General features: G+C 47.9%; 1 protein-coding gene across 2 annotated transcripts in view; it reads right to left on the reverse strand.

Moving 5' to 3' along the window:
- The window catches only part of FAT2 (FAT atypical cadherin 2), a 56468-nt gene that overhangs the window by 20634 nt on the left and 11666 nt on the right, over nt 1–24168 (reverse strand). For both annotated transcript variants that reach the window (XM_038150408.1, XM_038150407.1), the window contains exons 2-10: nt 20541–23826; nt 19820–20134; nt 13337–13398; nt 12200–12511; nt 11334–11544; nt 8827–8966; nt 6884–7159; nt 6243–6453; nt 1223–5275 (exon numbers count right to left, since the gene is read on the reverse strand). In XM_038150408.1, coding sequence (XP_038006336.1) covers nt 1223–5275; nt 6243–6453; nt 6884–7159; nt 8827–8966; nt 11334–11544; nt 12200–12511; nt 13337–13398; nt 19820–20134; nt 20541–23805 — 8845 coding nt within the window. In that variant the 5' untranslated portion in view covers nt 23806–23826. The remainder of the gene's footprint in view (nt 1–1222; nt 5276–6242; nt 6454–6883; nt 7160–8826; nt 8967–11333; nt 11545–12199; nt 12512–13336; nt 13399–19819; nt 20135–20540; nt 23827–24168) is intronic.

The raw sequence follows: 24168 nt of genomic DNA on the forward strand, positions 1-24168 counted from the left end.
ACCTAATCCTCTCTTTTTCTGCATTTCCATGTTTATTTGTAAAGTTTGATCTGTGTTTGTACATGCAGAGCAGAGAGCACAAGGTGTTCACCCCTAACATAAGTGTGTATCCTCTCAGGTTTAAAGTACTTGGAAGTTACTACTACCTTTAAGATGTCAGAAATGTGAATACATAATGAATTAAATCCTTCCTCCCAAAGGCTTGCAAATACCTAGGCATGTCCTAAACCAAATGAAAGTACCAGCATTCCTCCCCTGTTGCAGATGGTTACAATAACAGATAACAGGCTGCAGCATGATCTGGCCTAATGTTTTGACCCTGAAGGGTCCTCGTTTGAGCCTGAACAAAGATTTTAATTTGAAGGATCTGCCCCAGGTTTTAGAAAGACCCTTTAGGGTCAAAAAAATACCATGAAAGCAAGCTTCTACTTGTGCAAATGCAGAACAAACATTCCAGTGTAACTTTTTTGTATTTTACAGCAGTGGTTAATTTTAGTTGGCACGTGTGATGTTTCAGGGATGCAAGAGTAATTTTTAGTATTTCTTGTTAGCCAAAACCTTTACTAAGATTGACGTGATAAGTCTTAAATATTCCCCAGTGCAAAGTGACTATCTGCAGCCTTGTTATTACGCCAGCCCCCAAGTGGTTTTGTAGGAAACATACAATGCCAAAAAGTTATACACAGTTATTAAAAAACACAAATAGGCTACAGGTACATCACATATATCACATATAATGTGATGTATAAACTGACTGCAGTGCTGGCAGGAGAAAAAGCTGGGTCAAAGAACTTAAATACAGATCACACTATCTATGTGAGAAAAATCTTCCTTCTGCTGTACTGCCTCTCCTGTCCTTCCAATAGGTATTACAATTACACTATCTCAAAAATTCCTCTGTTAAGAAAGTGTAAATAAATATTTCTACAGTACAGTGTAATTACTTATATGTATCTTATTTATTTATTTATTCCCAGAGAAATAGGATGATTCAGTGGTGAGATAGTTATTTTAATGATCATTCCACCCACTGCAGTTACTGAAGGGTTTTTTATTCCCCACAGCTCATGACAGAGCTCAGCCTCCATCTCCTACTTCTGACAGGACTGTCAGTGTAACACTATTTCTGTACTAATAACCTGTAAGACAAGGTATCAAACCCTCACTTTGAGATGATACTCTCTCCTTGCCCACTGGAGGTTCCAAGTCAGGAACAACTCACCGGTGATGTAGCACGTGACCCGGCGGTTCTGCTCGGAGATGTCGGCGTCGATGGTGCTCAGGGTGACAACGACCTGCCCCGGCTCCGCGTTCTCAATGACCGACCCCTTGTAGAAATCCGAGGTGAACTGCGGGGCGTTGTCGTTTTCATCAGAGACAGTGACCTCCACCAGGGTTTGGGAAGAGAGCTGCACCTTCCTGCCGTGGTCAGTGGCCACCACATAAAAGCGATAGACCTCCTGCTCCTCACAGTCCAGTTCTTTCAGGGTGGTGATCCACCCGCTCTCACCGTCGATGGTGAACAGCCCGCGGAGGTTGCCAGATTCTGCTTCCAGACTGTAGGTCACCTGCCCATCGCTTCCCATGTCCTGGTCATTAGCTGTCACTTGAATGACTGTGGTTCCTGAAGGCATGTTCTCCATGACAAATGCTCTGTAGGGATCTGCCTCAAAAACAGGTCTGTTGTCATTCACGTCCTGTACTTGGATATTGACAGAGACCAGAGAGACCAGCTGAGTCTCCAGATGTGAGCAGTGAGCCATGACATCAACCTGGTACCACTTGGTGGTCTCATGATCCATAGGTTTTTTGATTCTCAAAGCCCCTGTCTGTTCATCCAGTGTGAACACCTCGTCCTTGTTACTTTCCGTAGTGGTTCCCTTCACCAGGCTGTATATAATGGGATCCTCTGCAAAAGCTTTGACTGACCCTATTTCTGACCCCTCTGGAAGATCCTCAGATGCAGAGAACGTATAAAGGGGCTCAGAAAATCTTGGCAATGTCACCTCCCTGGGGACAATCTGGAGATTCACTGGAACAAGGGAGTTCCAGTGAGGGGGTCTGCCATCTTCAGCCTTCACCTTGAAGTTAAAGGCTCTGTTTTCTAAACCAATAAGACTCTCCTTGACCTTAACAACCCCAGTGGCAGCATTGATCTCCACAAGGTCTTCTGCCACATCTTCCACAGAGTCAACAGAGTAAATGACATCTGCATTTGCACCTTCATCAGCATCGTAAGCCAGTACCTGGATGACAGGGGAGCCTTTGCTGACATTGGACTGGATGGACAGCGTGTATTCAGAGGCTTTGAACAGAGGTGGGTTGTCATTCTCATCTGTAAGGATTATTTTGACAGTGCAAAAGGCCACCTTCCCACCCCCATCCTTAGCCATGACTTTAATGGCAATGACCCTCTCTGTGGAATTTTCCCTGTCCAGTTTTTGCAGTGTGGCAATACAGCCTTTATTATCTATGGAGAACTTCTCATGGGCGAGCTTATTTATGATGGTGTAGTCTATGGTGCCATATGGGCCACCATCTGGGTCAATAGCCAGCAGCTCAATCACTTTGGTTCCTATCTCAGCATTTTCTGCCAGCTCTGCCTCGTACACATTCTGCTGAAAAGAGGGGCTGTATTTGTTGGCATTTGTGGTGTTGATATACACAGGCACAGTGCTCTTGAAAACTCCATCTGAAGCAGAAACTCTGAGATTGTAAGATGGCTCCAAGTCCTTTTTGCAGCGGTTGAACATGGATATTATCCCAGAAGTGCTGTTGATGGCAAAATGCCTGTTGTCATTACCCGAGAGGATCACGTACTCCAGCCGGGTGGTGTCTCCACTGTCAGGGTCCAGGGCCTGGACTTTGATCACGATGTGCCCACACGTAGCCATTTCACTGACCTTGGCTTCATACTGAAGCTGGCTGAACTCAGGGGGGTTGTCATTGATGTCAGTGACATCTACGATTACCAGAGCATCGCTACTGAGTGGAGGCACCCCGTGATCCACAGCTCTGACTTTCATGCGGAACTGTTGATTTGTTTCATAATCAAGTGCTTGAGCTGTTGTTATTTGCCCTGTGCTGGCATCAATATTAAAGAACTTGGCAGCATCTGAACCATCATCCATGATCTGATAGGAGACCGCTTTGTTTCTGCCCGAGTCCTTATCAGAGGCAAAGAGCTGGACAACAGGGGTCTGTGGTGGCAAACTCTCCGAGACAGACGCTGTGTAAATGATCTGAGAAAATATGGGAGGGTTGTCATTAATGTCCTCTACCTCCACCTCTACTCTGGCTTCTGAGAAGGATCCAAGTGCTGTGTCTGTGGCTCTAACAGTGAATGTATGTTTTGTCTCCAGCTCATAGTCTAGCTGCCCTGTGACAGTGAGGACACCAGTTTTGAAGTCGGTGTTGAAGAGTTTCAGGGAATCTTCTTCCACAACGTTGTAGATGAGGCGCAAGCCTTCGGGGCTGCGGGCCTGGATGTGAAGGATAGATGTGTATGGGGGGACGTTTTCTGGCACCTTCACTCGGTAGTACAAACTCTGGAACAGAGGGTTGGATCTGTTCCTCACACTGATCACAACCTCTTCTTCAGCCTGCAGGGGAGGCTCTCCTTTGTCCTTAGCAATGACCCGGAGGCTGTACTTATTTAAAGCTTGATAATCAAGAGGCCTCTTAAGGGAGATGTCTCCAAGGTAAGGGTCAATCCAAAAGTATTTGTATTCCTCTGCAAATGAGTAGGTAACAGCTCCATTATCCCCTATGTCTTTGTCTGTTGCTGACACCTGAAAAAGAACATCCCCCGGCTCTGTGCCGTCCTGCACCGAGGCATAGTATGGCACATTCTCAAACTGTGGGGGGTTGTCATTGACATCCTCTACATAAACTCTGACAGTGGCTTGGGACACTCTTGGTGGCTTCCTGCTGTCCTTCACTTCCACAGCTACCTCGTGCATGTCTTGCATTTCGCGGTCAAATTTCACACCCTTGGTCTGAAGGACTCCAGAGGCTTGGATCATTTTGAACCTTTCCTTTTCATTCAAAACTGAGTAGTAAAGGGGTTCATTTAGCTGATACCCTTTGACCCCAAGAATGGTTAGAGTCTTCTCATCGGTAGAGTTCTCCATCACAGTTGCTGTATATACGTCTTGATCAAATTTCAAGCTGGTACCTTGTGCCCGAGTTAAATTTAGCTTAACCAGAGCAGTGCTCTTATACAAGCCATCACCAGCTCTGACTGTGAGCTCTTGGAAGCTTCTCAGGCCAGTTGTGTTAAGAATGGAGATGAGACCTGTTAGTGGATGGATATGGAAAGCATTGTCAAGGTTCCCTTCCACGATGCTGTAGGTCACCTCCGAATCTGCATCTTTCGCCTGCACTGACAAAAGCTCCATCCCTGGGTGGGCGGGTAGCAAGACAGAAATGTCATAGGTGTCTTTAGAAAAGACTGGAGGTGAATCATTGACATCTTTAACATGGATTGTGACCTTGGCAGGCTTGGATGCGAACAAGCTGGGATTTCCACTGTCGTGCACGTGTACACTGAAGTGGAAAACTGGGGTGAGCTCATAGTCTATATCAGCACGACTGGTCAGTGTCCCTGTGCTGGGATCCACGGTGAAATATTTCAGTGCCTCTGGTTCCAAAATCTCATAGGTCAGCAAAGCATTGGAGTCTTGATCAGCATCTGTTGCACAGGTGACGAGGGGAGCATTGCTTTCATCCAGAACCATGCTTTGTGATGGGGCATTCTCCATGATCCAGCCCACGAAGGAAGGCTTAACGAAGACAGGCACATTGTCATTCTCATCTATGACATAGATGAGCACCACTGCGTCCATAAATGCTCCAGCCATGTTGGTACCACGGACTTTCAACTGGTAAAAAGACACCTGCTCAAAATCTAAGTTCTTCTGAGTGGAAATAAGGCCTGACTGATAGTTCATGGAGAACACTCCATCTCCATTTCCATCTTTTATTTCATAGCTGACTGGTGACAAGCTTGTGGCTGTAACCTGGATCAGAGGAGAGCCAATAGCAGCGGATTCACTGATCTCTGTGATGTATTCAGCCTCCGGAAATTTTGGAGGGGTTCGATCCGAGGGTCTAATGTGGACATGTACAGTAGCAGAATCTTTAAGCTGAGGAAACCCCTGATCTTCTGCCTTTACAATGAGAGTAAATCGCTCCTGCCTGGACGGGTCCAGTTTCTGGGCAACTGTAACAATTCCAGAATACGGGTCGATGCTAAAGAAGCCTTCCCCATTACCTGCAGGAAGAGAAATCACAGAGTGAAGAATGCAGACACTGTGCTGGTCTTCATTTTCTGAAATTCTTTTGCATAGATTCTCCTGACTGCAGACCTGATTAACATCTGTTTCTTCTACTGAGAGAAATTAATTCATTTCTAAATAATTTTAATTGTAAGAACAACAAACCCATTGAGATCTGCAAGCTAACATTTGAATCAATCAAAATGTAAATTGGAGATAAACACCCTTCTAATTTAAGCATATTTAGTGGTGGCAGAGCATGTGCTTGAAGCTTTTGCCTCGTGTGCAGAACATGGTAGCACAGACAGTACCAGTTCCTTCAAGCCCTGTCATGCTTGTAATTACCAATACTTCAGGAGCAATTAAATTCCTCAGTCCTTGATCTAAATTGCAGTAAGAAAGATGGAGCAAAGGATGGCTTGTCTCCTGCAAAGAGTTTACAGGCTAAATAGGCTGTGTGGCACAGACATAAATACTTAAGTTTTAACCTTTATAGTGAATGATAAAATTTTTGCCCATTGAGCACGAATGACTCAAAACCACCACCAGTCAATGCTGAGAGGGTTCTCACCATTCCTTGAGGATGTGTTTCTTGGTAGAAATGGTGGAATGATGATGACTCCTGTGGGAATTGGGAGTTCTTTTACCTAACAACTGAATAGTTCCCATGGACAAAGAGGAGCAGATTTTAGGCTGTTCTAACTCGTCCAGTCACTATTTTTCTTAGACCAGTGACTCAAAATTAAGCTGTCGTCTTAAGAAAAGATGCTAATATTCCATAATATGGACATTACCTACTCACTCAGGATTTTTTCTGTGTAAGTGGAGAATCACATTTTAGAACTGTGCAGCCATTTGATGTTCTTTGCAACAGCCAGAGAAAGCTGGTCAAGTGGCCACCAGCTAGAGCATGGTAATGGAGGTATGATCATAACCTAAACTGTCTTGTTGCATGGCTCTCACCTGCCTGAAGGGAGTAGTGGATTTCAGCATTAGCTCCCTGGTCCTGATCAAGGGCTCTGACTTGTACGACCTCTGTGCCCACCACTGCAGAGTCCAGCACTTCTGCCTCGTAATGGATGCTGCTGAACTGGGGAGGGTGAAGGTTGCAGCTGTCCACGTGGACGATGACTCGGACAAAGTTCCGCTTGATGGGGACCTCCTGGTCTCGTACCTGAATGGCAGAGAGAGAGAGCAGGAACAGTCACACCCAGGGACAAGCCAGTCTTGCCTGCACCATCTTCCAAGTAACTCATCAGCACTCTTACAGAGATGGGTGTTTTGCAATGGTGCCAACCCCTTGTCTGGGAATGAGCCTGGAAGTTTCAGCACCAAAGCTCAGACTTGAATTTGAAACCAAACATTAACTATTACACACTGTGTTTTCTTTTGTAAGAATCCAGTGGCCCTCCAAAGAAGGTGGTTAGAGGAATGCAGGGTGTTAACTACATTTAGCCATACAGTAAAGGTTAACACCCTGCTTTCCTCTTCCCTATTGTTCCAGACAAATCCTCCCTCAAAGACTAGAACCACTTTTAATTTCTCCAGTGACCCATATAACCTGGCCAAACCGGTGGACTCAGCAGGGCTTGGTTAGGACTCACCATCACTGTGAGGGTGTGCTGAGGCATGGGCTGGGAACTGAAGCCTTCTGCTGTTGTGAGGGCTCCATTGCCTGGATCCAACTGGAAAAGTCTTGTGCTTTTGGGGTCCACGCTGCCATGGATAGTGTAGATGAGCCCCTTTCCTTTGTCCTTGTCTGTTGCACTGACTCGAAGGATTTCTCTCCCTGAGGGAGTATCTTCAGGAATCCTCACCTCGTAATGGCTCTGAAGAAACTGGGGACGGTGCTGGTTGATGTCAATCACGTGGATAAATGCCTGAGGGGGAGACAGCACAGTGAGGGCAGCAACTGGACATGCAGCCACGTAAAATCTCAGCTACCAATCCTTCTTGGGTGCTGATATTGGGTGCTTCTTGGGTGCCATAACCATTACAGTTTTACAACTTTGGGAGATTTATCATCTGTGATGACCGGGAGCCCTTTTGTCCTTCATCCCAAGGAACCTGCTGTGCCATCTCCTTTTGTGTTTTTCAGTTTGCTTCCTCTCTTTTTTCAAAATCTCTCCAGTCTGGCAAGGCATTCAGGGGGAACGTGCCTGCACTTGGCACGTGGGGAAACAGTCACAGCCTGCCACGGAAAGCAGCAGCGGCTCAGCCGTGGTGCCAGCTTTGCTGCTGGCTGGTGCCCACACAGCAACCCCCATTATTTACTCAACAGAAAGCTGACAGAAGGGGATGTTTGGTTAAAGAAGGGAGGGTTTGGCCTATCTCAAGAGCAGCAAGTGTGTGGAGAAGCAAAATTTCTGTTCTACCCTTTTTAGCCAAGTTTTCCTCTCTGAATTTAACAGCACACACTGGGAATCCTGAATCCTGCTGGGGAAGTCACTGCTTTCTCCTGTGTGGCCTCCTACCCTGGCTGTCCTGACCCTCCTACTGATGTGCCTCCTGCATCTTAGGAAGCCTCAACCAAGTGTAATAATTTGCTTCCTTTAGCAAACCTGAGCATGTCATGGGGGTTTTACATGAGCAGGTTTCTTGACATCTGCTAGCAGCCTTGAGTGCCAAAATAAATGTAGGGATGAGATGCAAGGTGGCATGGAATGCACACCAGGCAAGGTGGGGCTTTGTTTGTTTATTTGGAACAATACTTGAAGATAGTCGAGACATGTGGCCATCCGTTAGCATCACGTTTCACAGGAATGGTGGAGTTCCTCACTCATCATCCCCCACAGTGAATTTCCCATGATAAGCATTACTGACAGGTGACTCACATCCTAGGTCTTCCTGTGCACTGAGGGCTGGATTTTTGGCTGCTTCTTATGCATGGAGAGAATGACTAGTGAAAGATCATGCATTGAACACCCCTCCTCAGGGTAGTAAAGATGGGCAATACCTCATAATTTTAGCCAGGGCTCAGGGACATGCCTGAGAGTGAAGTGCCTCTTTTTACCAGCACCCCCTTTATATGTGGCAACTCAGAGCACACAGCAGCTCTGCAGCCGCCCCACTCACTCCCTGGGCCTGACCTCACCTCTTGTAGATGAATGTGTGCTGGCTCTACCTGGGCTAGCACATCCCAGGAACACCCCCTGACATGGGAACATGGACCCAAACCTGACCTAACCGTGTACACACTTCCCTGAAGATGCTGTCCCAGATTGCTGTAACTCAGCCTGAGCAGCTGGGACCAAGCTGAGGTCTGAGTGTGTGAACTGCCACCCCAGCTTGGCTGCTGGTATGGATGTTTCCCTGGGTGCTGCCTGGCATCCACAGGAAAGACCCAAGCTTTCCTAGAGCAGCTGGGCTTCCAACAACATAAAAACAATCTTAGCAATCTACACTGTCACTGTGTAATGGAGGATCATAGTGTTAAGGACATTCCTGTGCCTGGCACCCGATCCAGAGTTCAGCAGACCCAGAGGAAAGGTTCCCTTTGGCATATGCTCCCTCTCAACAGAGCCTCCACTAAAGAAAAAAACATTACCTGGGTTTTGATTGTACTGGACCCATCAGTGACTTCTACTGTGAGGTTATAGCTTGACTTCTTCCTTGCATCCAGGGGTCTTGCAATGACCATGCTGCCTGTGCTCTTTTCAATGTCAAAATCCATGTCATCATCACCACCTGGGACACAGGGGGACAGGGAAACAGAAGGGCAGTTACAGTCAGCTAGACTGGGGATAGTGCCACAGGTAAGGTTTCTCCCAAATCTGGAAACTCAAAACAACATGAGATAGATAGATGGATGGATAGATAGATAGATAGATAGATAGATAGATAGATAGATAGATAGATAGATAGATAAAAAGATGGACAGATAGACAGACAGATAAATAGATAGATAGATAGACAGACAGACAGATAGATGCAGACAGGAGATGGGGAGGACAAGGCAAAGCTGGACAAAGGGATAGTCACAGATGGTGACAAAGGAGTGTGAAAATGAAGATGAGGGGAATGAGGGAAAACGAGGAGGAGAGAAGGGGAAAGGATGCAGTTATGCATGTGATGTCCTGGCTAGATTTGCAACGGGCCCATTTGAGCATTGATTTATTTGCACAAGGTTTCCAGCCATGCACCATCAGTGGCATACCATGGACCAGGGACCTGCTGGGTGGAACAGCACTCTTGCTGCTTCTGATTCAAGGTCACACTGTGGACATATCAGCAATGGTCCTTGTCACCATGGCTGGGGGCCTGTGAGCTCCCTGAATTCCCAACACTCAACAGTTGGGGAGGCAGACGGTGCTTCCAGGGTGAGCAGAGCCTGTTGCCTCCAGCCCAGATGGCTGAGAATTGCCAGGAACAGCAGGCCTGAGCAGCTCAGCAGCAGAAGGCTGTCCCTCACCCTACTGCTGCTGAGCCCTGGCATGGCAACTCCTTTCTCATGCCTCGCTTGCTGGGGCCCATTGGCCCCTCTTGCACATTAAACCCTGCAAAGCTGCTCTTTGGGAGAGAGACATGGAAAAGCTGAAACAGTTTCCTGTAATTTATCCCAGGTCTCAGCTTCTTCCTTCCTGACTACAGGACGGTCTGGATTCTGCTTTATTCTATTACCAGTTGTAAAATCTTTGCTGTTTGTAAAACTACGTATCTTCCCTTGCTGGAGGAACGCAGCGCCCACCAGACATCTGGACCACTGCTCTCCTGCTGGGGAGGAGACACAAAGAAGCAGAGACAGAGGGAGAGAGACCCATGGATGGCCTTCCCAGAGAAAAGAGAGAAGAGCTCCCTATGCACAATGCCAAATGGAAAGAAGAAGCCCAGAAAAGGAAAGAAATGAAGAGCAATGCTGCTTTGCCAGAGCTTTTGCAGACTCCATCAATCCCAGTGACAGTGTTTGTGGTCTGGGGAAGGTGAAACTTTGAATGAGGTGCTGAAGGCTGCCGGATCTCTGCATCACCCCCTTGGTTGCCAGCTATCATGATGCTTTCCTTCCCTTGCAGGGAAAATAAAATCCTCTCCTTTTCCACCAGGACAGAAACCAAGAGAGCCTTCAGCATCTCTTGGAGCTCTAGGAACTGGGAAAGATGAGGTCAAGCTATGCTCCAGCACTCAGCAGGGAAATGATGGGACAACATTCAGAGGAATACACCGATAATTCTGCAGACCCAGCAGACACTACAAATGCCAGATGAATCTTGCACTGATATTGTCTTGCCCCTTGTAGTGTTGTATCTCTTGTTGGTTAATTGTATTTATACACCATTATCCTTGCCCTAACACAGTAAGGGGAAAACCTATTCACTTGCCCAATTAAGGCTTTGTCTGACAAGGGCAGGCCCTGCAGGCAGTACCAGGGAAAGGCTGTGCAAGGTAGATTGGGGCACCACTTCAAAACAACAAATTACACGAGCACAATTGGCCCTTGTTGGTAGGACTAGTTCTGCACACGCTGCCTGAAGAGTCCCCTGGGGTGACAGCCCACGTCCCCTCTGAATCCTGTGTCTTAAAGGAGGCCCTAGAGTTCCACATTCCATGTCTAAATCACCCCTGGGATGTGGTGAGGAGGAAGGGAGAGCCCCACAAGTTAGGGCAGACCAGATCTTTGAGGAATGCTTCCTTCTCAGTTCCCTGCTCAAGATTCAACATGGAGGGAGACATGGGGGGTATTCTGTAAAATCCAGCCACACACCTGGATCCTTGCAGGCAGTCCTAACAAAGCAGTGTCACTTGATTCCCAGGAGGAGCTGGCACTGGCATGCCCTGCCTTTCGTGCGACATCGGAGAACACCTCAAACACAGGCAAGTTCCAGACTGTCATTAAAAAAGCGTGTTGGGTAATTGCACTTGGCACCAGAGGCCTCGGATGGGCAGCTTTGTCTAATGGCTGTTTAAACCTCCTGGTGCCTGTGAGAAAGCTTTCCCTGTAGCTCACCTACACCTAAAGCAAACAATTCCATTAGCTCAGGCATGCGAGCGCTGAACACCAAGGGAGCCGGAGCAAGCGCTCACGGACACCACTGCCCTGCTCTGACTTCTGTGCCTCACCTGTGATATTAAACCACACTTGGCTGGGGCCCATCTCGATGCTGATCACGCCCACCATGTGGTTCACAGGATCTGTTTCCATCACGGCGAAGTTGAAGTGGGGTTCGTCAAAAGCCAGAGGTTCTGAGGAAGGGCCGGGCCGGGCGACCCAGCTGATGTGAAGTCTCACGTGGGAGGAGAGCGGGGGGCTGCCGCCGTCGGTGGCCTTGACCTGTGGAGGAAGGCATGTGCACCCAGGGAGAAAGCTGAGTTAGCTCATGGGAGCTCCATGGAAAGCTCCTTCTCCCACCCACCAGGAGTTTCAGCTCCCAGTGTGTCCAAAATCCCATGAAGCAGATCCTGAGGCAGTGGTCCATGCTCTGGCTGCTTCTAAGGCAGAGCCATGCAACCCAAATTCCTCTTTACTATCAAGTAAATCTGCCAAGCTCTATCCATAGCAGAGACCTGGATCACAAGCCTTGTTTGCAAGGACCCACAGATTGTGGGAAGGCTTTGAACCGACATCCAAGCTCCATGGCCTGATCAGAACATCATATAGAGGCATGATGGAACCCAAAAACTGTTCAGGTTTGGGTCCACACCCATATGGGATCATGGATCACTGTATTCCTTCCTGAAGGTAGGTTGGACAGTTAACTTTAAATTTATGGTCCATTTTTAATAACTTCCTAGCTTCTGCATTTCCTACCATTCCTTCCCACTTTCTCTCCCTCTTAACACACTTGCCTTATTCAAGCTCTCCTCCTCTCCATGCTGCATTTTCTCCATCTCTTTCCTTTTATCCTTTCTGTTTCTGAACTCTTTTCTCTCTTTCCCTCCCCGCCTGTCTCTCCCCATCATCTCTTTGTGTTTCCCTCTCCTCTCACCGTGAGTATGTTGTATTCGGAGGCAGGAAAAGCTTTCCTGGAGAGGACCGTGCCAGTTGTGGGGTTGATGGTGAAGATGCCCTCCTCCTCCTCCTCGATGGTGTAGGTGATCTGGCTGTTCTGGCCCTGGTCCCGGTCGGAAGCGATCAGCCTGTACACCGGCAGTGGGGTCTCCGAGGCCTCTCTCTCGGGGAGCTGCACCATGAACAGCTTGTGGGGGAAACTGGGAGGGCTGTCATTGGCATCCAGGACTTGGATCACGACTCTGCTGGTGGACTTCAGGGCTGGCTCTCCGTTGTCAGAGACAGCCACCTGTCAGCAAGCAAAGGGAGTAGGTGACAGCGCTCTTAGGTGACCCAAAGTGTGACCAGCCAGCCTCCATCCTGGTGGGCAAGGACTCAGCTAGGGGGTTTTGTGTGGGTCTGCATTTGTACCTCAACATTTTCAAAGGCACTGCTCCTCTCTGCAGGGTAAAACCTGGTGGCTGCAGCTGGTGGTGTGCAGGCCTGTCCACACACAGGGGATGAGTTTGCAGGGCTCCTGCCTCCAGCTGCTCTGGGCAGTGGGTCAGGCTGGTCTTTAGAGATCACACATCTGAAAACATCTGTACTGCAATGGCTTGGCCAGGTACCAGCCATCCTCACCCTGCCCTGCCTGTGCACGCTCCCAGCATGTTGCATTGCAGAGAGAAATTACAGACCCTGACAGACTCAAAAACCTCCAGATCCCTCTGATGGGAATACTCATAGCTGTGAGCAGCTGAGGATGGGGGCTGCTGAGCAAAGCTACACAGCAACATCTGATACAATGAGATAAACAATGGTGGATTTCTCTGGCTTATTCTTTCCCCCATAATGTATAAACTATCCTGCTAGAGGACAGTTCCAGTTCCCTTCATGCATTCCCACAGCTTCCAGAACAGAACTCTTGCTCCAGTCCTCAGCAAGAAAATAATAAACCCTGCAGTACTGCTGCAGCTGTCTCTTGGGTTAACACACACCATTTAATTAAGTTTCCCAGCAGTTGGGAGCTGATGGGATGAGATTCTTTCTCTGTGCTCCAACTTGCAAGGAAAGCCCTTTGAGGACTTAATACACTTGTAGGTAAATAAAGCTAATTACAATCATCATTACCCACCTCTAGGATATGTTCAGCCTTGTATTCTCGATCCAGCTGCCGTGAAGTCGTGGAAATCAGACCTGCCAAGAAAGAAACCCTTTGAGCTCCAAGACTCAGCATGCAAGAAAATCCAGGGCTGATCAGATCCCTGAATGCCCAAGATCAGCCTGCCCACCTGTCCTGTTTCAGGTTCCCTTTGTGATCAGAGGAGAAAGACAGATATCCCCAGAGGGTAACCCATCCCCTCCCAGCGAGAATCCCTCTGTGGAGGTGTTGCTGCTGCTCTCTGATCACAGAGACCACGGAGGAGGGGGAACACCTACCAGATGCCTGCATCAGTTGAGGGTTGGCAAGGCATTAGGTGAGAAAAGCTGCAGGACCATGAAAACAAAACTTTTCTTATGCCTCTAAGTAAGAAACATTCTGCATGTGCTGGCACAAGTCTGGCCTCTTAACAAGTCTCTTAACAAGTCTCTACTCCTGTTTTTCCTCTGCTGAACCTTGCTATTTGTAATTTACAGTGTTTTGACAAAAGTTTGTCTTCTGTCTTGGGAAATACCCTCTACTCAACTGCTAGAACAAACGCATTCGGGCTAAAAATAAGGTACACAGTCAAAAAAATGTTGGTGTATTATTTAAGCCTTGCTGAGACACAGGGTGGGTCCTCCAACAATTGCAGTATTTGAGGAATTTCTGAAAAATACACAGTAGTTTAACCACAGGGAATAGGCTGCATGCAGGAGGGAAGAACTGTGGCTATAATAAACTAGAGTTGAAACAGAAGCATCATAATTGCCCCTTTTTGGCCTGTCAATGACTAAGCTGAGTAGATGCAAGCATGGAAAGGATGGAGTTGAGGCTTCTGTTTCCATGTCTGGCTTTATAACACTCCTTGCTGAGTGCCTGGACCCTTCAGTTTTGGGGAAAAGCAGCTCTAGATCATTTTACAACTGCTTTACCAACAATGGGAATTGTATATGTAACATTTCACCTCCTGGAAGTCATCAAGGCTGACACGGGTGAGTGTTTTTGTCTACTCCCAGTTACCAAGGTCTCTCCTTCCCTGTGAAGGGAAGTTCTGCTCCTTCACAGCAACGAAAGGCAGGGTGAATTTCCCTGAGCACAGCAAGCAGTGACACAGGTTCATGCTACCCTGGGAAATGCTTTCCACGGGATGCCATGTCCATGTGCAGTGGTGTGAGCACGTGCACTTGAGCACCCTGAAAGACTTGTACATCCCAGCTGCACGAACCCATCCCAGCTCTCATTTCTGGTGCAAAACCAGACACCTTTAATTAACAGTATTGTCTTCAGGTGTACCGTAGTTTTTGTGTATGTCTGTCTGAGCATGACAGGCAGGAGAAAATTTCAAATGACTGCAGGAAACACGAGGCAGCTGAAGGAGGGAGCAAGGAGCAGCTGCTTGGAACATGACTCTTGTTCACCGTTTCCACTTGTTCTCTGGGATTATTCACATTTGGCACCAGCCATGGCGCTAAACATTTATTTGATGCCTTTACAGTCATAAATCAACACTCCTTAATGTGTTATGACAGGATGGCTTGAAATATTCCGTTTGCTTGTCTGTCATAGTGGCTTTTTTTCTCTCCCTAATCATCCTTTTAACATCTCAGCAGGTGGAGAGGACTCAGCAGAGAGCCCGCTGGCTGAGGAGCTTTTAAAACTTTCCCAGGTTAGTGAGAGCCTGTATGGCTCCATCAGCAGCAAAACTCATGGAAATGCTCTCCTTAAGGGGGCCCGGAGAAGGAATTGCAGCAGCAGCTCACTGTGATCTCTGATGTTGCCATCCTCACTACCAATAGGTTGGCTATTGAGACCAGAACTCCAGCTACTTCAGGGAATGGTTCAAAATTTTGGCCTAAAAAGCCCACAGGGCACACAGATACTGAAAACAGACACCTATGTGCACACTGGGGATGTTTCTGGTTTATCAGATTCCAAAATCCAGTTGCAGCAGACTAACACCTTGTTTGTACTGGATTACTGCATGCCAGCTGATGGAAGGGAACTTAACCACTCTAAAGTAACTATCTGGATTTGCTTGGCCACACCCTGAAATTCTTCCATGACTCAATGCAAAAAATGAAAGAAAGCAGAATCATAGCTCAGCTTTCTAGTGCTGGAGAAGGAGGACTGTAGTGAAGGCAGATGACCTGGAGTTTAATGACACTTGAATGTCTGTATCACTGAAGACGCTCCTGTTTCCTGGGGAGAAAGGGCTGACTCTGCTCTCTATCACACAACCTGTGCTGGATCCCAGCTGGGAGTCTCACCAGATGCAATTTCTTTGGTTGAACTTCACATCTGCTGAGCCACAAGGCAAAGGGTTGGCTTCTCCTCCTGACCCCAGGCCAACTCTGTCCCTTACTCCATGCCCAACCGCGGCTCCTGGTTCCCCCCTCTGGAGCCAGTTACCACTCTGCCCTGGGATCTGAAAGGCCTTGTGGTTAATTAATTAGGGTTAATCACCCTAATTCCCGTTTGGAGCCGTGGTGCTGGGCGGTGCTGAGATGCACAAACTGACAGCAGTGTTCACACGGGCACGGAGCACCCGGAGCTGGGGAGCTGGACACTGCACACGGCTCCTGAGAGAAACCAGCTGGAATTAACGCACATTTTCATTTGTTGCTGCTTGGTTATAAACCCTGTGAGGCCAGAGGGCTAAAATGCAATTGGAAGCTGTTATTAAAGGGGAACTGCCATCAGCTTTTGTGGCCTGGGGACACAGTTCCTTGGCTCTTTCTGCTGTCCCCTACAAGGCCTGGGAAGTGCATGCTTAGTTTTAATGAGTGTTTTGTATGTGCATGTGCATGTGTGTGAGTTATCAGGACCCTGCCCTGCTGGAAAACCCCATCCAGCCTGTCCCATGGGATGTATGATGGAGTTGAGTGGGTGTCCTTTATTTGTGCTCTTGCATGAGGCCCTGATGGTTTCTGTTGAATCCTACAGAGACTGAACAACACTGTCAAAGGTCCTAATTGCACCTGGCTAATTAGCCAAGCTCTGCATCCAGGCTGAAGGTCCAGGAGCAATGCCTTCTGTTGCCTGCATGCAGGCAGGCATAGACTGTGCTCCAGCAGCCTGTCCACACACAGCAGTGAGAAAGGATTGTCTGCCTCTCTCCTGCTTGCTGCCTGCAAAGGGCAGAGAGGAAGGCTGGTCATGTTGGAACAAGAGCACCAAAATTACCAGGGCACTGTTGTCAGGGAACAAGAAATAATAATAACTTCTGCTGGCAAGAACAGGGCTGGGGTGGAGGTTGCTGGCCCCCTGCCCTTGCTGCAGGGGGGAAAATCTAAGATAGTTAAAATAGCCAGAATCAGGTTTGCAGGCACTGAGGCTTTCACAAGAGCTTGAGAAGGGAAGAGCTTGTCCACCTAAAACCCTCTTTCTCTTGTCTTACTCCCGTTTCCATTTAACCTGTTATTCCTTCTTCTCCTACCACCCCACTTCTTGTTCTGACCCCGCTGTGCACTACTCCACGCTCAGCTGTGTGTTATGTTGATTTTGGGGAGCAGCCATGCAACCATCCCTTGGGCCTAAAGAGCAGGATGTCCTTCCCTGTAGAGAAATCTTTCTTTGCAGGGAACCACAGGCATCCTGGGGAAGCCAATGGACACTGTCACAGCAGAAGAAACACCAGAAGAACAAGCACTAGATAAGAGCTGGAGGCAAATAACCCAAAGTAAGAGGATTCTCCAAACAGCCTTTCAGCAGGATGAATGGCTTTGTCCTGACTCCTCCTGCCACAGCTTCCCAGTTCCTCCTGGTCCTGTCTGGACTCAAACCCCCTTCACATCAAATCCTGAACAAAACAAGCTGAAAACTTTTCCAGCAGCAGAATACCCCAAGCCCTGCTATCTGCCCATCTCTCCATGTAGCTATCTATCCCTGTCTCCCACAAACACTGCTCCACACCAGCTGCCAGGCTGAGCTGGACAGATTCCATCGCCGATGGCACAGAGCTTTCATCTTGGTGCACAGTTTTGTTCCCTCTTCTCATTAGCCTTTCATGTATTTTCCTCCTTTTGCTCCACCCTCTTTAGAGAACTGAGAGCTGGAAGACCTTAGAGCCTTTCTGGGGTAGTTTGGGAATGCTGGAGAAGCCCAGGACAGTTATCATGGCTGTTCCTGGTACCCTGCAAGGCCTCAGGAGAAGCCAAGGGTCCTTGCTGGTTATGTCTCCAGTGGCCACTCCACCCCGAGTCAAGGTACTGAATCAAACACACAACCAGCAACTGAATTAGGTTACTTGCAATAGTGTGTCACTCAGCCCTAAATGATTATCCAGGGCTATTCTGCAGGGTTATTCTGGGTGTAGGTACACCTGTAGGAGCAGTACATCAGGACATTAATTCATCTTAAGACACAGGATGAGAACAGCTTCCTCCTCCTCTTCTTCCTTTGCCTAGAGGCCACTACCAGAAATGTCCTACCTAGGAGAGACCCAGAGTGACCTCTGGCCCTCTTGTGTCCTGGCTTATTTCAGTGCCAGTATGATTTATTTGTCTGTCCTTTGATGACAATGACCATGTGGGATAGGAGAAAAGGAGGTGTCTTGATCAGTCTTCTGCCCTGCAGTGGGACAACCCTTTTTTTTTAATACAATCCTGCACTAATGGGGATGAGGGCAGTTCATCTTCCAGCACTGCACTACCAAGCTGAGACCAAAGATTATTGTTTTATTCTACTTAATGGAGCAACTAGCCTGCAGAATGAAAATACTCCTGGGTTTCCAAAAGGCTGCCTGGGGCCCTGAACGTTAGACAAGCTGTGATATTCCTTCTGGCAGCACACGACACATAAACATGAGGGTATAACTGCTCCGTTTATGCCAATGCTCACCGGTAATTATAGGTTCTTTTGGGTGACATGCAAGTAAAATAATGGATAACTAAATCCTCATCAGGCTTGGAAGCAGGACCTTAAACAACCTCCAAGCTCAGGGTTTAATGAAGAGACTTCCAGTAACTGTCCAACAGATAAGATCAACCCATGAGTTTCTTTCAGAACTGACAAACTTATCACTCTTCTCATGCAAATCACCCCAGTATGGGGAGAGATGGAGAGGAGATGACTAATACATGAGAGAGCTTTTTTTGTCTAAGATGGGATTAATGGGATGGCTCAGAGGTGATGTGTCTCATTAGCAAACATTTGGATTTTGCCAGAGTCACTCATTTTCCTATGGAACAGCCTTGGATCATGACTTTGCACTCAAATGGGGTTGAAAGCTTTGCCTGCAGCATAAAGGCTGAATTTCCTGCGGGGTGCATGGCTGCTCAGCTGAAGAGGGGAGCCAGCTTGGTGTCCTGACAGCCATCCTGCTCCACATCCCATCAAAAAGGCAGTGGTTTTATGCAACAGGGCTTCTGAAGGAACATTTCTGCAGAGCCCTGCATTGTGTAAGCTGTCCCGGGGCTCGGTTGTGCATGGCTGTTTGGATTATGTGGGAAAGTTGGATGCAGAGCAATGTCCTGACCAGGCTAAAAAGCTTCTGGCAGCACTGACAGCTACAGCTGTGGGCAGCAGTGGTCACAGTTAGCTGACATCTCCAGGTGCATTTACAGCACCATGTAAATACACCCTGTGAGGTTCTTGTGACAAAAAGGTTTTAGTATTTCATCATAATAATAGTAATTTCTTTCTTCCATTCCCCTCCTAGCCAGCTGTAAGCACTACCAGAGAGCCATCACAGCACTGGAAACAGGTAGCTGAGAGCAGCTCTAGCCTCTTCCAATCCATCCAGCTCCTCATCTGAGAGCAAGCTTCCATCCCGCTGCAGGAGCTGAACTGCTTTTATCATCTCCAGGAGATCAAAGTCATGCAATTAATCCTCTCCCATACTCAGGCTCTGTGCCCTCCCTTCCCTCCTCTCCCAGGAGCTGATGGCATGAAGGGCTCGGCACAGCTTTCCCTGCCAGACTGGCCCAATGTCAGCTCTGATGGGAGAGCTTGAGGAAGCTGTTTACACAAAACATCAGCGGGTTTTTGATGGCTCTGGAAGATCTGGTAAATAATCCTCAGATGAAAGATACAGTCTAGGAAGATGGCAGAAGAGGCTTACTACACTTACTACATTAATGGTGCTGGAGAATGGGTGGAGCCTTTAAGTGCAGGGGAATTCATTTCTGTTAATCCTGCCTGGGTCTGTGTCAGGAGCAGTCACCTCCAGAAGGGTGTTCCCTGGATCAGGCTGTGCAACAGTCGTTTAGAAGGGGGAAGATTAAAAGCAACTCTTTGGGGCTTTGAAAGCAGCACGTTTGTGTCATTCTAAGAGCCATCTGGATGCAAATCACACCCCTCAGGTTGAGGGTTTCAATCCTCAGACTCCCCACAGAGTGTATTTGGAGACTGGGACTTTTGCTGCAGCAGAAAAGTGTGACAAAGGCAGCTGTGTGGGCTGTTTATATTGAATATGTAACATCCTCTGGGCACTTGGAAGCCTCAAAAACAGATGCTGAGCTGGGTCAGTCTTACCTGTAATGAGGTTAATGGTGAAGAGTCCTTGAGGATTTCCAGTTAGGATGTGAAAAGTCAGTTTTCCCTCTGAGCTGGAGTCTGGATCGAAGGCATCAAGCTGAAGGACTGATGTGTTTGGTGGGGAATTCTCCATCACAGAGGCATAGAAGACAGGTCTGGACATCTGAGGTGGGTTGTCATTGGTATCGGTGACTTCAATATAAATTTCAGTCACAGAAGACAGAGGAATTGTTCCCAGGTCAAGGGCCAGCACAGTCAGCCAGTAGTGAGATGTTCCCTCTCGGTCGAGTGATCCTATGGTCCGTATGGTGCCTAGGAGAAGGACAGGGAGTTTTGTGAGGGATTTAAGGAACTCAGACCGCTTAGTCTGTGATGACAGAGCAGTCTCAAGTCTGCTTCCTGCTCTTTGCTGCACACACTAACTCTCACACCCACCTTGTGCGGCTGTGAGACTGTGTGAGGGGTATGCTTCTGCTGAGGTTAATTTTTGGTACATAGGTAATAGAGAAGACCTTGGTATTTTGAGGGAGGACAGACATTGATTTGCCGTCACTTTAAAGAGAAAAACCCCTGCTTGTTCCTACCCAGATCCAGGGGTAAATTAGTAAATCCCTGCACAGTCAAGAAAGGCTTGAATGCATGGAACATTGTAAACAGCCAGGCCAAACACAGCAGGTAGTTTAAGCCTTCAAGGGACACTATTAAATGAAGTCCTTACCTGTGTCCTTCTCGATGTGGAAGACAGACAGGCCAGTGCCTTCTCGGAGGAAATACTGAACCTCTCCATCTTTGCCCCTGTCGATGTCCTTGGCCGTGACCATCATCACCGACGTGCCCTTAGGGCTGTTCTCCTGCACCCAGCCTTTGAAGACAAAGGAGGCAAAGCGTGGTGGGTTCAAGTTCTCGTTGACATCGATGACGTTCACTTCCAGGTGGCAGAGGGAAGAGCGAGAGAAGGGCTTCCCACCGTCACTGACCTGCACAGTTAGATTGTAAGAGTCCCTCTTCTCATAGTCCAGCTCCTTGTCCAAACGGAGTGCCCCGGTCAGCTTATCCACATGAAACATCATCTCCTCATTGTTAATGAGGCTGTACCTCACCTCCCCCCCAGAGCCAGCGTCAGGGTCAAAAGCTTCCAGAAACAGGAGAATGGTCCCCACGGGCAGGTCTTCAGGGACCTTCACACTGTTGAGGGCTGGGAGGCACTGAGGGGTGTTGTCATTTACATCTTCCAGAGTCACAACGAGGTCTGCAACAGAGAACAGCTGGAAGCCTGTTTTGGGCTGGTCCCTAGCTTCTATTTTCAGCACATAGCAAGGCCACAATTCTCTATCTAGAGCACCTGTAACTGTCACTTCTCCAGTGACGCTGTTAATGGCAAACTTGTCCGTGGGGGTTAGGAGGGAGTATTTTACTCTCCCATTGTCATCTGTATCAGCATCTTCTGCTTTCAGTTGAGCTATTGTTGTCCCTACTGCTACATGTTCTGGTATTGCCACCCAATAGGCACCTTGAGTGAATTTAGGAGTATTATCATTGGTATCCAACACATTCACAGCCAATAGTTTCCAAGATGATTTTTGTGGTGTGCCAAGGTCATACACAGTAATGTTGAGAATGTAGAAGCTGGTTTGCTCATGATCTAAAGGAGAAAGGACTTGAAGGAGACCCAGTTCCAGGTCAATTGTAAAGCAGCTGTCATCGTTTCCATCTGAGATCACATAAACCAATTTTCCATTAAAACCAGTGTCAGGATCAATGGCTGAAAGGTCAGCAATAGTTGAGTTGATGGGAACAGTCTCTATGATATCAATGGATCGTGGAAAGCTGTCATCAAACTTAGGAGCATTATGGTTTATAAGGTGCAAGTTCAGAGATGTTTCATCATCCTGCCCATGGCCTTGAGACTGAGACTCGATGGAGTGTATGATGGTTTCTGTCAGTTGCTTCAAGACTCCTGTTTCCTCACACTGCATTTTGACGGGGAGGCCTTGGCTGACCACAGTGATGTTTACAGATGTTGGCAAAGCATAGTTCTCTCCGTCTGTTGCAGTTATTTTCAAAGAGTAGAAAAGTGGCTGTTCAGAAGGAAGATCTCGCAGAGATATTCTAAGGGATATTACTCCAGAGATGGGATTCAGTTCAAAATGCTGTAAGTCATTGCCAGACTTGATTTCGTATTTGATATGCTGCAGCTCATCACTGTCGATTGCAGAGACCGTGGCCACAGGGCTCCCAACTGGAAAGTCCCGTGGGATGGTGCCACTGCAGCTTGCCTTCTCAAACACAGGAGCGTTGTCATTGACATTGCTGAGTGTGAGGGACACGTACACCTCGGTCTCGTGGCGGAAGGGTGAGCCCCAGTCTGACGCCCACACTCGCAGGTGGTACCATCTCTGCATCAGCTCGTAGTCCATCGACTTGGAGGTGGAAATGACACCAGAATAGGGGTCAATGACAAAGGGAACTGATTTCTGGTTGGCTATGCTGTAGGTGACAAAGCCATTGTCTCCTTTATCTTCATCTGTAGCCCTTACTGTTAAGACACTGGTGCCAGGAGGAACATTTTCATCGAAGGCCCCATGGTACGAAGGCTGAGTGAAACTTGGAGCGTGATTGTTGCAGTCAGTGATGTCAACAATAACAGTCGTGGATGTGTGACTGTTACTGCTTGTAACTTCCAGCTCAAAACTAGACTGCTCATGAAAATCCATTGCTCTGACTGTAGTTATCAGTCCAGTGTGAGGATTGATCTTAAAGCTTGTGCTGTCAGGAGTGGGTCTTAAAATGTATTTAAGATTTGGGACAAGTGGTGTGATCTTCACCATAACAACTTGGCTTCCAGCTGGGGAAAATTCACTGAGCTGGACCCGGTACACTTCTTTCTCAAACCTGGCAGAAACATACTTGGAGGGAGGTATGTGGACAACTCTGACAGGAGAGAACAGTGGTGGCTTGCTCTTGTCCTTGGCTTGCACACTGAGGTTGAAACCAAATGGGTGAAGTAACCAGTTTATCTCTTTGTTTGACACAATCATGAACTCAGTGCTCCCAAAGTAGGATTTGATGGCTTTGAAATGTCTTCCCGGATCTCCATCCACAAACTCAACCGAATCAACCCCTGCTTCTGAGTCACCACTTTCTACAGAGAGAGTTGCATAGATAAAGCCTTCCTCTGAGTCAGGTGATGTCACCTTCACTGAGGAGATAGAGGGGGGTTTCCTGGCAGATGGCTCCACCTGGATGCTGAGACTAGCCAAGTTCCCAAAGCCATTCCCCTCCGTGATCTTTCTCATCCTGTCCACAGCCAAAACCTGCAGGTTGTGCCTGCCTCGATGGGTGCTGTTCAGCCTGCCTGTGACCATGACTGCCCCCGTGGTGGGGTGCACAGTGAATAGGTTGGACTTGGTGTTGAGGGCATAGTAGAACTCAGCGTTCTGGCCAGCGTCAGCATCAGTGGCACTGAGCGTGCTGACCACTGTTTTCAGAGGAGTGTCTTCTCTGATGGACACTTTGTAGGAGGGGGGTGAAAACAGAGGTTTCAAGTCATTTCTGTCCAGAATATGGATCAAGACTTTGGCCCAGGCTTCGTAGGCAAAGGTGCTCTCTGTGGCCTTGATTATTAACATGTAACTGTCTTTGACCTCACGGTTTAAAAGTGCTGTGTTGCTGCTCCTGGTTCTTATTCTCAAGAAGCAGAAATCCCCGATTACGTGCTCCTCTGTTTTAAACAGACCAGAGCTGTCCCCAGAAGCTATTCTGTACCTGATGTCCCACTCAGGGTCTCTCTTGTAAATACCCATTTTGACGTAGCTCTCCACGTAGGTCTTGGGGGCTGAATTCTCATAGATGGTGGCATTGTAGAAGAAGTGGGTGAAGTGCAGAGGGGAAGTGTTGCTCTTCTCACAGCTGGCCTTGTGGACCACACAATGCAACAGGAAAACAGCAACACTCAGGAAGTGACTCCTGATGGAGACTTCCATGGTGCAGTGTCTCCTTGAGCCCTGCAGGTGTCAAAGGAAGAACACTGGTCATTTTCATTAAGGTCAGCGTGTTACAGATAAAAGTCTGCAAGGGCTCAGCCTCATCTCCCTGCTCTGTCTACCCTGACCTTTATTGGTACAATTGTTAGCTCAGCTCTCTTCCCTCTGTCCCAGTGAGAGACCTGTCCTCCCACATCCCTATGCTGGCTCAGATTTCTTCACTTTCTCTGCTTCAGTTTCTGCCTTTGTAGAGGGCAAAATGTGCTAAGTCATGCAAAATGCTCTGATCAGGCTGACTTGCTATTCTGTGAACAATCTTGCCCTCCCTTCATTCTGCTTTCTCCTAAGTCAAACAGCATATCT

The sequence above is a fragment of the Motacilla alba genome, chromosome 13 (genome assembly GCF_015832195.1).
Source record: "Motacilla alba alba isolate MOTALB_02 chromosome 13, Motacilla_alba_V1.0_pri, whole genome shotgun sequence".
Taxonomy (NCBI): Eukaryota; Metazoa; Chordata; class Aves; order Passeriformes; family Motacillidae; genus Motacilla; species Motacilla alba.